General features: G+C 35.5%; 1 protein-coding gene across 17 annotated transcripts in view; it reads left to right on the plus strand.

Moving 5' to 3' along the window:
• Window positions 1-13,399, plus strand: part of C2CD5 (C2 calcium dependent domain containing 5) — an 82,054-nt gene that overhangs the window by 48,176 nt on the left and 20,479 nt on the right. For all 17 annotated transcript variants that reach the window (XM_065887353.1, XM_065887351.1, XM_065887349.1 and 14 more), the window contains 5 exons: window positions 785-880; window positions 3,646-3,837; window positions 7,374-7,560; window positions 10,862-11,026; window positions 12,587-12,727. In XM_065887353.1, coding sequence (XP_065743425.1) covers window positions 785-880; window positions 3,646-3,837; window positions 7,374-7,560; window positions 10,862-11,026; window positions 12,587-12,727 — 781 coding nt within the window. The remainder of the gene's footprint in view (window positions 1-784; window positions 881-3,645; window positions 3,838-7,373; window positions 7,561-10,861; window positions 11,027-12,586; window positions 12,728-13,399) is intronic.

Genomic DNA, 13,399 nt, shown 5'->3' on the forward strand with positions numbered 1-13,399 from the left:
ACAGACCATTTCTTTTATATCCTTTCTTCTGGTCCATTTACTCTTTGTTTCCAGCATTTCGTCCCTAGGCTGCTACTTTTCTCACTAGCTTTGGGTGATCTCATTCAATAATTATGTTGATTGTTTAATTTTTTTGGCTTTCAAGCTGGGTGGTATGTAATCAAGAGTTTCAAAGAATTCTTTTGAAAATCAGTTTTTATCATACATATAATGATGTACCAAAAGCTCTGTTTAGTTTATTTTGTATTTTATTTGTTTCAGATATCTTTTTATTATTAAGTTTGAATTAAGCTATAACAATATAGATATTTACATAGTTGTGCCTTTAGAATAATTTTAATAAAATTCAGTATACATTTAAAGAGTATTTTAATACAGTTTGATGGGTTATTGCTGGATTCAGCAATATAGTTTATTACTACCTATATTTTGAAACATTCCAGTCTTTATCAGCTTTACCATGTTTTAAAGGAGTCACACTGCTATATTAGAAATAAAATGCCTTTCCATGGAAAAATAAAAAAACAAACAAAATAAAGGAATCAGTTGGCATTAATTTTATCTTTTACAATTTTTAAATAAGAAAGAATTCTTATCCTTTCCATTTTAACAACATTATTTCTGTTTTCTATTCTAGGTTTAGGAGGTAATCCTGTGATATTAATATTTAGTAGAGTCTAACTTTAAATTTAAATTGTCACCCTTGTATCACTTTGATAGTTAACATTTTCCAAAGTTAGATTCCCTGAAAATGTTAACTTGTTTATGTTTTTTTCTTTTGTAGTGAAGAGGTCTGTATTTTATCTGCATCCGGCACAGCAGCTGTACTGAACCCTAGATTTCTGCAGGATGGCACCGTGGAGGGCTGTTTGGAACAGAGGTTGTCATGACAGCCTGGCTTATTTTCCTTAAGGGCAGAGAAGGGAGAGGTTGACTTTCTTCCTCTCAGAGCTGGGCTAGTCCTTCTCTATGAGGGTGGGTTATAGGTGTGCAATTTTGAAATCAGGACCAGGCACTTTACTGATTTTTACTTAATCCATAGCAACAAAGAAGTGTTGGGTTCTGCACTGTATGACACACCATTATTTCTGTTATCTTGATAAATTACACATATGATTACCAATCGAAGGATTTAAGTATACATTTTTTTGTTTGCTACAGTGTAGAAATAATTTATTTTATTTGAGTTTTCTCTTCCTTTCCTTTTCCTTTCTCTTACCTCCAAAACAGGAAAAGGTCATGAAACAATTTTCATAAAATTCTTAATTTACAAAACACTCAAAATACTATGTTATCCGAAAATTATGTATAAAAGCTTCAATTATGTTATAAAAGCTTCATGAAATATAACTTTAATATATGTGAAAGAGAAAGCAAAAATGAAAGCATTAGGTAAAATGAGATTACTTTTTGGTTTATTTGATTATTGGTCCCTTTATTCTGTTAGCTTCCATAAATGTCATAAGTATTTTCCATAAAATGATGAAGTTATCAAATATATGTACAAAAAACTATTAGTTTGGCACCAGAGTTTGCCCAAATAATATAAATTTTAAATACCCCTTGCTCTACACTATGCATATTTATTTCCCCTCGGTATTAATGTATTAGTGTATATTAAGGAAAAAAGCAAAAAAAATTCTGTATGTGATCAAATTTAGAATAAATTTGCAAGTCTCTGTATAGCAAAGAAAGATATGCTAGCTCTGGTAAGCACACAGAAGACCTTGGTCAGTTTCTTCTTTTGTCAGTATTAAAAATGGGTTTTGACCATAATATATTTCTGAGCATTAAAAGTCATGGTAAATAGGAAAGTGGAGGTGGGACATTTTGAAGTATATTGAACAATTGGAATATTCCTTTGAGAAAACTGACTTTGCCAATGAGTTGTCCCAGTCCTGTCATATAGTTCTCACCTGTGTTATTAGATTCCATTCTTCACTAGATAGAAGCCTAATTAAACAAACAACCTTTCCCATCCAGCTTGGTTGTTTCGGTATTGTGGCTTGGATGGACACAGTGAGCTCTCTTGAATGGCAGACTGATGCAACAGATACCATCCCTACTTGTAAAAGTGGAAAATGTCTTTTTCTTTCTGCTATGAAATTACTAGTGCTTACTAGAGAAAATTTGAAAAATGTAGGAGAGTAGAAGGAAGAAAAAAATTCCCTAGGGTATGAGTATTCAAAGATAATGCCTTTTGTACATTTCATATTTCAAATGCTTTCATAAATTTTAGCACTTTTATTTTTTATGCCTTATGATGTTACACCACTTATGTTCAAATTTCTGTGAGGTGTTTAGTTAAAAATTGCCCCAGTTTTCATCTTTCTGTGTCCCCTTGTAACACATGGGCTTTGGATTCAAACAAACTGGCATAAAAATCTGAGGTCTGCTACTTAGTACTTAGTGTGACTGAGCAAGCTACTTAATATCTCAGCTTGGTTTCAGGCCAAGTGGAACTAGTTTTTGTTGCCCTCTGTTGGGTGTGAGTATTTAGCTATAGTTTTCTTACTTAATCTTCAAAAAAAACCAAAAAAGACCCTTTCTAGGTAGATATTGTTGTTGCACTTTTATAGAGGAGGCTCTGAGAGGTTAAATGACTTGCTCAGAGTCACACGGCCCTGCCCAGATCTGTCTGATTCCCCTGTTACTTCTAATAGGCAAGAATGCCATCTCACCAATAAAAGAATAATATCTGGGAGAAACTTAATTTGATTTAGAGGGTTATTGTGAAAATTCAGTAAAATAATGTATACAAAGAATACAGAAAGTCTGACTCCTGGTAGGTGTTGTATGAGTTTTCTTTTCCCTTTTTAATGTGTCTACTTGCCAAATTTCAACTTTTAAAGGGTTGCTTTAGATGAAAGGGATTTGAGAACCCACATCTTACCAGAGCCATAGAAGATGTGGCTGTGTGAAAGCTAGGATTTCTCCATGGAGCTTCCCTCTGTTTCCCTTCCTGTTCTCCTCATTTCCTCATATTTAATGACTGAATAAATACTTAATCATTCTAAAATGATTTCATAAACAGCACAATACAACAGACATTTTACAATGAATGGGGAGGTTGTGGGTTGTACATTTGTGCTTTATGTATGATGGATATTCATTTCTGAAACACAGGTGTTTTGGTTTCACAGAAATGCTAAAACAGACATCATAAATTAGAAACTTTAGAATATGCCTAGCATTAACTTACATTTTTTCCTCTTAAATAGATTTGTTTTTAACCATAGATTTTTTTCAAATTGTTAGGTTGGTTAAAAAGCATTTTTTCTTAGGAATTATTTTGTGATTTTATTTGTGTTATCTTTGTCACACAGTAAAAAAATGTCACGCTTATTTGTTTTTATGTTGTATCCCAAAGGAAAAACCATTGGAATGATAGTGGTTTTTGTCAGGTGATAAGTCATCAAACATAAGAATTGATGCAAAATGACTCTACTTGTATAAGCCTCTTCTTTCATAGCACAGTGCATGGTTCTGATTTCCTGGTCATTTCTTATCAGTCATAGTGGTACTTAACTATGGTCGAAGTTGTGGTGTAGTTTGTATACAAGTACTGGATGTGTAATATATGTTTTTGAAAAAATGCATAGAATTTTCAAGAATAACTTTTTTTTCTTAATGTATTCTTAATAGGCTAGAAGAAAATTTGCCTGCAGGCTGTGGATTTTGCCATATACCGTATGATGAACTGAATATGCCATTTCCAGCTCATCTCACATATTGCTATAACTGCAGGAAACAAAAAGTTCCCGATGTTCTCTTTACAACTATAGACCTCCCAATGGATGCAGCAGTTATTGGAAAAGGTTGTCTCATTCAAGCAAGGTATGTTTGTAAAGACGGTATTTGGGGTCCTTGAAGGAGTATAGGGTATGGAGTCAAATAGACATATTTTCAAATATCTGCTCCTTCCTACTTGTGTGATCCTGGGCAGGCTTGGCAATTCTATCTGAACCTCTTATTTTACTGTATGGAAAATATGGAGGAAAAATATCCTCTTTATGAAACTCAGATAAGTTTATATGCAAAAGCAGTTTTAAACATTTAAATTCTGTACAAATGTGTATTATTATGAGGATTATTAATTAACCTGTTGCAGGCTGGGGGTGTGACTCAGTATGCTTTAATGACATTAAATATCTAATACATTGTGGAAATTGACTTTTTCGTCTTTTTAAGAACAGTGCTATGTGGTGTTTCCTTTACAACTTCAGTTAGCTGTTAAGAATTCCTTTTAAAGTGTACTGGAATAGGAAATGCTAAATTGTGGTTGGCACACAGGAAACAGCTGCAGCTATCTAGGTCACCAACAGCTGCCAGGCTACCAAATCCATTGAGCATTTCTGTCCTCATTTTACTTAACATCTCAGCAATAATCACACACTTGATCATTTTCTCCTTCTTGAAACTTTTGACTTCACAATGCCACACACCTCCTCCTTTTTCCTACCTTTATGTATAGTCTTCAGTCTCCTTGTTGATTCCTCCTCATTTCTTGTTCCTTGAGAGCCGTGAGTTTGGACCCCCTTTCAAAGCTTTCTCCCTAGTTGAACTCGTCAACCCCTATAAGTCTGTATGCTGTCTGTAAGTTTAGGACTCCCAAATTTATAGCTCTAGTCCAGAACTTTCTTCTGAGTTTCAGACCCATATACTTTCCTCTCTGCTTTACACATCATTTTCTTAGGCATCTCATACTTATTCCAAATTGAACTGCTGATTTTCTCCATTTCTTTCTTTGGTCTTTTCTGTTTTAATAAGTGATACTTGCTGTATCCAGTTCTTTCTTCCAGATATGGTATTCTACCTCTCCATATCAAAGTTATTACAAAGACATGTTACATCTTCTTCTAAAGTATGTTTCTAATCCATTTCCTTTTGCTTTCATTCCCTGTTGCATCTTAGACCTTCTATTTAGGGTTGTTTTTCTTTTGCTTGAGTTATCTCCTTGAGTATTTTTTTTGATGGATCTGCTGGTGGTGAACTATCTTTACATGTCTGAAAATGAGTCTCTTTTATCTTTAAAAGATATTTTGGGCTGGCAGTTATTTTCTTTAAGCACACTGAAGATACCCTACCACTGCCTTCTGGCTTTCATTGCGACTGTTGAGAAATAACCTATTAGACTAAATGTTGTTCCTTTGAACTTTGTCTATTTTTTCCCCTCAGGCTGTGTGTGAGCTATTTTATTTGTCTTTGGTTTCTGCAGTTTCCCTATGAAGTGTTAGGTATGGAGTTCTCTTTATCCGAATTGTTATACCTTGGGCTTCTTGAATCTGTAGATTGGTGTCTTTCATGAATTTAAAAAAAATTTTAGATTAGTTCTGTGTTTCATCTGTTCTCTCTTCTTGATACTCCAATTAAAAGTATGTTAGACTTTCTCACTGCCTCCTCTATGTCTGTTATTTTCTTGTCTTATGTTTTTAAATCTTTTTGTTTCTTTATGTTATATTTTGGATATTTTCTTATTTATCTTTCAATTCTTTAATTTTCTCTTCAGCTGTCTTTAATGTGCTATTACACCTAATAATTGTGTTTTTAAATTTTTGATTATCTATTTTTATTCCCAGAAGTTTTATTTTGTACTTTTTCAAATATATCATATACTATAGTCTTTGATTGATTCCGTAACTGATGATTTTAATATCTAAAATCTTTTTTTTCTGTTGTTTCTGCTGGTTATTGTTCATTGTGTTTTACTTGCTTTGACTCACAGAAAGTTGCAAAAATTGTACAGAGTCCTGTGTACCCTTCAGTGAGCTTCCCCCATTGGTGACATCTCATACAGCTGTAGTATAGTATCAACTAGGAAATTGACATTGTTATAATACTGTTAACTATGCTACAGACCTTATTCAGTTTTACACTTCTTTAAACTTGCATTCATTTATGTATTTGTATATATATGTATAGGTCTATGCAGTTTTATCCCACAAATAGATTTGTGTAAACCACCCCCGCAGTCAAGATACAGAAGTGTCCCACCACCACAAAAGAATTTCCTTATGCTACCTCCTTAAGTTTGTACCTGGCATTGCTCCTTGCCCTGGTCCTGTGATGCTTTTAGGAAGATTTTTAAAGATATAGTTTATTCAGTTTTTATTTTTTTTTCTGTTTTAGGTAAGAGGGGATTAGTCTTCATCAGCAGTTCTCAGAGTGTGGTACCTAGACCAATAGCATCACCATCTTTGGGGGACCGTATAGAAATGCAAATTCTCAGTTCACATGCCAGACCTGTTGAATTGGAAACTCTGGGGATGGTAATTGTTTTTTAACAAGCCCTCCAGGTGGTTCTGATGCAGGGCAGAGTTTGAGAACTATTGGCCTAAATAGCCTGGCTTGCCAGTTTGGGGATCTTTCCTTCATCTTCACAGCTACCTGTTTTAGTCCAAGCTCTCATTGTCTCTTACCTAAATTTAAGCCTTTTGTCTGCCATCCCCACATCAGTTCTCTTATCTTTACTCCATTCTCTGTGTAGCAGTATAAACGATGTCCTAAAATATACATTGGATTGTGTTACTACGTAAAGCCTATGTGGGGGTTCCCATTGCTGGCAGAATAAAATCAAACTCCTCACCATGACCCGAAGCCCCTAACATGCTCATGCCCATGCTTAACTGTACCCTCATCTGTGCTGCCCTCACCCTTGATTCCTTCACTTGACCTACAGTGGTCTCCTTTTGGTTCTTCTAATATGCCAGCTCCATTCCGTCATTGTCTTTTTCCAGCACTCTCAATTCCATCGTGCTTTTAAGATCCCAGTTCAGGTGTCGTCTCTGCTGTGAGGCCTTATGTCGAGTTATACTCACTTTTCTTCACCTGGTTTATTTTCTGCACAGACTGGATTCTTAAGCATTATCTGTGGTTGCCTTGTTTCTTTGTTTATTCCTACTCCCCCCCCTCTGCCCCCACTGGAATATAAGCATGAACAGGGACTTTGTGTTTTGTTCATTGATCAGTGCTCACCACCTACAACAGTGCCTGGCACATGGTGTACACTCAAGTAGGCTTTGTATTCTTTTAATGAGTAAATTAAGTTTTTTCCTTTGCTATCCACCCATTATATGATCACAGGGAGTTATGAAACCTAAGATGCAAAATTATATTCTCTAGTGATTTTGATCAGTATTTATTTCATTTCTAGAGATTTTGAGATTTTTTTCCTTTTTATTCAAATAGGACTTTTAGCAAAAGTATATACAGTGAAAAAAGTGACAGAAAAGATTATTGATTAAACTTAAGAAGTCCGTTTGAAACAAGTAAATGTTTTATCAAGCACACTTTTAGAAACTTTAAAAAAATTGGACATTTCTTAAGATTGTACCAAGAACACTCTCCACTGACTAAATTATTTTCCTTAACAGGTTGTGTCGCTTAAAAAAGAAGGCACAAGCAGAAGCAAATGCCACAGCTATCAGTAATCTGTTGCCATTTATGGAATATGAAGTGCATACTCAGCTAATGAATAAACTAAAACTCAAAGGAATGAACGCTTTATTTGGACTGAGAATTCAGATCTCAGTGGGTGAAAATATGTTGATGGGCTTAGCGGTGAGTTTCGATGTATTGGTTTTGTTTTGTGATTCCTGTAGTTGTAGATTCTGTTTTATGTGATTCAAAGAGTCTCCTAAAAAGACTTATCTAAAGATCTGGCATTAAGGCTTTTAAGGCTTTAGGGACATTATAAGAAGTAAAAAAAAGCCTACTGATAGGCTTTCAAATGTTTTTATATTTATAAGATTATTATTTGAAATTAAATTAATAAACTATTATATAAATTTATTTATATTTTATACTATTATTATATTTTTGTATTCTGATCATAATTCCTATGGTCAGATTTCTAAGAATTGCCATGTATAGCTTGTTTTGTAAGTTGGCCACCACTGTTCTGAACTTTATTATTGTTTGTACATTGCTAAAACAGGGTTTCCCCTTCTTGGCACTATTGACAATTGGGGCTGGATAACTCCGTTATATGGAGCCGTCTTGTTCATTGTAGGATGTTTAGCAGCATCCCTGGCCTCTGTCCACTAGATGCTAACAGCTTCCCCACAGTGTGACAACCGAAACTGTCCCCAGACGTTACCAGATGTCCTTTGGGGGACAAAATCACTCCTGAGTGGGGAGGACCACTGTGCCAAGATAATCTTTAGTTTTAATGGAGAAAATCAGTACATGAGAGACATGTGCACCAGCGCTCAGCAGTGGATTGTGCAATAAAACACATGCGCTTCTGAAGTGCTAGTAAATTGTGAGGCAGTGAAAAGCTCTTTATCTCACCTTCATGTTCACCTCGGCTTATTAGAAAATAAGTTCAGACTAGAAAGTTATCAGTGGGGAAAGTGAGAACTGCCTTTTTAAGTAGCCAGAGAACTAGATACCTGCAAAATATTTACGGAAATTCTCTCATATTCTCCGCACTTTGCCAGCCAGAATTTTTGTCTGTGTCACCAGTACTTTTCAAATTGGAATTCTCTGTCATCTTTCTGAGACACGCATAGAAATTTAATTTTAAGAAATTTATGGGGGACTTCCGTGGTGCTTCAGTGGGTAAGACTCCGCACTCCCAATGCACAGGGCCCAGGTTTGATCCCTGGTTGGGGAACTAGATGCCACATGCCACAACTAAGAAGTCAGCATGCCGCAAGGAAGACCCAGTGCGGCCAAAATAAATAAATAAAAGAAATTTATGGAATTTGGTTTCTTTTTCTCAGTATGCATTTGTAGATAAAATGCTAAATCGTTTCCTGCTTCATCTGTTCTTTCTATAAAAGCAAATATGCAAATTTATGTATGTAGGGGATAATTGTGTGTTGATGATTAATTAGGAAATCTCACTTTTTTAACAAGATGAATTTGCAGTGATTAATAAAGGTAATCTGATTCATATTAAAATACTTGATATTTGGATTAACTTGGGGAAAAGAGTGTTAGTTATAATTCACCCATCTAAAAACTAACAAGCTTAGCGAGGGCATAACATAAATGTGTAGTCAGGCTGAATACAGAACTGTAGCTCTTGGTGGGTGTCTTGGGAACTAAGAGCTTGGTTTAGATTCAGAAGTTTAAAGAACATTGTGCCAATTGTAGCAAACACTTTTGATGGTTGAGCCCCAGGAAACTAGTTTGTGACCCTGGTGTAATTCTTCAATGCCTGCCTCAAACACTACCTTTTCTGATTCTTACTAACCTTTTCTTCTGGATCACTAGTGGCACTCATTATAACTGTTTGAGCTTTTGGTCTTTGTGCTGTTTTAGCCTGTGCAGTTAAATCTCATGGTCCTCCTGAGCTACTAAATCTCAAGTGGCCTCCATGATAGCTAATCTCCGACGACTGCCTCCTGCGTGTCTGGCACTGGGCTGCTCCGGAAAGAATGTAATATTATCTTCACTTTATAAGACGAGGAAACGGATGCTGTGATAGCTTGAGACTTGTCCAAAGTGATATGGTTACATGTACCGGAACTCAGTTTCAAACCCAGGCCTGTCTAGTTCCGGAGTTTGTGTTCTCAGCCATTCTGGGCTGTTGCCTCATTAGTGAATGCAGTTAAGAAAGTGTTAGAGATGGGGCACTATGGCGCAGAAGGTGTTCTGAGCTTGAGCATCGGAGACTGGGTGGTGAGTGCAGTCATGGACACATGAACAACCCAGGAGAAAGAGCTTCTGGGGATCAATTTCATCTGGTGCACAGACTTCATCATAGAGTACTATAACCTTTCTAGGAAAGACTTTTACAAGATTGGCAATTGTGTAATAACAATAACAACAACAACAACTCTAACAATTCAAAATACACAAATATCCAGAGTTAAAAGAATTGTCTTCTCTTTTCTCCAGTCTACTCCTTTGATGTTAACAATTTGATGTTTGTGCTTTTATACATTTTTTTTTTGCTTTGCTTTCCTTACAGACGCATATTTAAACATAAATGTACATAGGTGTGTGTGTGTGTGTGTGTGTGTGTGTGTGTTTTATCTTGTTTTGTATTGCCCCTAATAGTTTTTCAGTACTAATGGCATGTAGTACTTTTACAAAGTCACAATTTAGTGGTTATTTAATTAAATATTTAAAATAAGTCTGTATCAAGTTTTCTCTCTTGGTGATTATGGAGGCAGGATGGTATAGTGAAAAGTTCTTGGTATTTGGAGTCGGAAACAGATTCAAGTCTCTTCCCCACATTTATTGACAGTGTGATCTTGATTAAGTTTCCTATCCTTTCTGAACTCGGTTTCTTTACTTGCTTTGCATGTTTCCCTTTTACTTTTGCCACTTTAAATGTAAGCTACTCATTCATGAAAAATTTACTTTTCAACAACTTTCAATCATTTTTTTTTTTTTTTGCGGTACGAGGGCCTCTCACTGTTGTGGCCTCTCCCGTTGTGGAGCACAGGCTCCGGACGCGCAGGCTCAGCGGCCATGGCTCACGGGCCCAGCCGCTCCGCGGAATGTGGGATCTTCCCAGACCGGGGCACGAACCCGTATCCCCTGCATCGGCAGGCGGACTCTCAACCACTGCGCCACCAGGGAAGCCCTTCATATTTTTATAAGCTGTTTTTTTCAGTGCAGATTTTTACAATCATAACAAAAAACTTTAAAGTCCAGTTGGGTATGCAGTGAAAAGTAAATCATCCTTTCACTGCTGTCCCCGACCTACCCAGAGTTCTTGCTGAAGTAACCAACCCCTGTTACCAGTTCTGATTTTCTGTGCCCTTCCACATATGTCCTATGTAAGCACTGATGCTAATTATCTTTTTCCTTCAGGGCAAGGACCACATTCCTGAATATGAAAACTTAAGGACTATTATTCTTTAGGTATTTTTTTCTGATTATTTCCCCATTTATTTACCAGTCAGCTACAGGTGTGTATTTAGCAGCTTTACCAACGCCTGGTGGTATTCAGATTGCTGGGAAGACTCCTAATGATGGCTCATACGAGCAGCATATATCTCATATGCAGAAGAAGATAAATGACACGATTGCTAAGAATAAAGAATTATATGAAATCAGTCCTCCGGTAAGTGAAATACATCTCCACTGTGAATATATAAGTTGCTGTTTAGATTTTAGTATATTTTTAGGTTCTCTTAAAGATTTTTCCGCCACTGTCTAGATTTGCTCTCCTCATTGCTCATTCTTTCACCTCCCTTTACATCCATGCTCAAATGTCTTATTTTTTAGGGAGGCTGACTTTGACCACCCTATTTGAAAAATTAACTCTCCTGTCAATTTTTGGTACTTCCTATCCTCCTTCTGTGTTTTATTGTTTTCTGTTTCTCTTACCTCTGTGTATCTTTGTGTGTGAAATATGTTTTTGATTTTTGTCTACTGCTTGATACTCCCAATAGAATGAAGCTCCATCAGGGCTGTGTTCCTAATGGCTAGACCAGTTCCTCCTGGTAGTAGCCACCTGATAAATACTTGTTGAATGCCTAAAGAAATGGCCTAAAATGTTCTTTTTTAGTAAAAAGAAAGATTGCTTATCTGTGGTAAATATGTTCAAGACTAGAGTCTTTTCTTTCTCATTTTGTAGCCACTGTAATAGGTACCCTGTCAGATTTATCTAGGGCAGGTTAATGTGGAGTGTAAGTAAGATAAATGGATGTGAAGGTGCTGCAGAGGTAGCTGTGTTATGAAACTGTGTGGTTGCAGTCTTATGCAAGGTATGCCCTAGCCATGAACATTGAAAACATTTTTGAAAAACCTTTTTTAAAATAATCCTCTTTTTTTTTTTTGAAGATAGTTCTGTTACACCAACAACAGGCTGTGTCTCTTACATTTGTGCTTACATACCCACATTCTCTTGGTATTCCTTGTGGCCAACAGATATTTAGAACCTCTGATTAGCTGTGACCTTTGGCTAAAAAATGGGTGAAAGCTTACTAACCCATACAAGATTGTAGCCTGCACTGACCTCAAAAAGATCATTATTATAGCTATCAAAGTTTATTTAGCTAAATAAGTTGCATAGCAAATACATGTATGTGTATTATATAAATATACACATACATAGATACATATATCATATTCCACATTTTACTATGTGAGGCTTTGAAAAATTACCACTGCATAAGATATAAAAGATTAGAATCTTATTTGGGTACACAAATCTTTAATTCTTCATAGGTTATTAGGACTTTTAAATGCTGAGTAGAAAATACCTTCTGAGCTGGAAGGACCGCCAATTCCCTACTAATTGTTGTGTCCTCTTTTTACACTAGATGTCAGTGTTGTCTTGCTGTGTCTGTGACAGTTTCTGGATTAGTGTATGAAGGTTGCTATTATCAATTAAAGGAAATAGCTATGTACTCTATAAAGGGTTAATTAGTCATAAAGGTGATAATTAAATATGGACTATGAATGCATTTTACATACTCCCCTCCCCCCCAGTAGTTTTCTGTTAATATAAAAATGTAAAACCAGACTGAAGCATACAATATCAAATCATTATGTTGAACACCTGAAACTAATAGGTTACATGTCAGTTGTACCTCAATAAAAAAAGACTGCAGTTTACAAAAAACCCCAAAACAGAAAAAGACAGTCATATGATATAAAGCAATTATATTTCTTTTAGGAGATATGTGAAGAGATTATAGGATCACCTATTCCAGAACCTAGACAACGCTCAAGACTTTTGAGATCTCAGTCAGAAAGCTCTGATGAAGTTACAGAATTGGACCTTTCACATGGGAAAAAAGACGCATTTGTTTTGGAGGTATTACTGCATTGGACTAATTTCTTAAAGTTTTTGGAAGATAAGATATATATTTTTACAGTCAGGTCCTAAATTGGTGTAATATTTTTGTATCATTACAACTGTTAAAAATATCAAAAGAATATTTTATTATAGAAATTACAACAGACTTGGTAACATATCTTTTGTTTAACAAAAGTTAGAAAAGTTTTGGAAAACTTTGTTTTGGAAAATTAGTTTTGGAAAAATTAGTGTTTGGGTTGAAATATAATTAAAATATTAAACTGTTGGAGCTTTTTTGGTAAACTTGGATTAATTTCAATAAGGTTCTCTTCTTTCACTTACTATAATTATTACCTGCTTTATATGTCATAACATGTTACTATAATTATAACATTTTTACATGTAACACAATAATATAAGCACTCTGAATTCTGAGTGTAGTGTTTTTTTTACTGAATTCAGAGGGTGTAATTGAACTTTCATTGTAAAAACGCATCCAGAATGAACTAATAACTTTCTTGGAGAATAAATGTGACATCATCTTCCCATGCACTCCCCTGTAGAATGGTTAGCTTTGAAAGGATAGACGATCTTCCTTTGATATTGAAGGAAAGGAAAATAAATGAGGATACTTAGAAATGTTTTCTGGTAAGGTGCCAGTTAAGAGAAAAAATCAGATGCCTGGATCTC

This window comes from Phocoena phocoena, chromosome 11 (assembly GCF_963924675.1).
Source record: "Phocoena phocoena chromosome 11, mPhoPho1.1, whole genome shotgun sequence".
Lineage (NCBI taxonomy): Eukaryota > Metazoa > Chordata > Mammalia > Artiodactyla > Phocoenidae > Phocoena > Phocoena phocoena.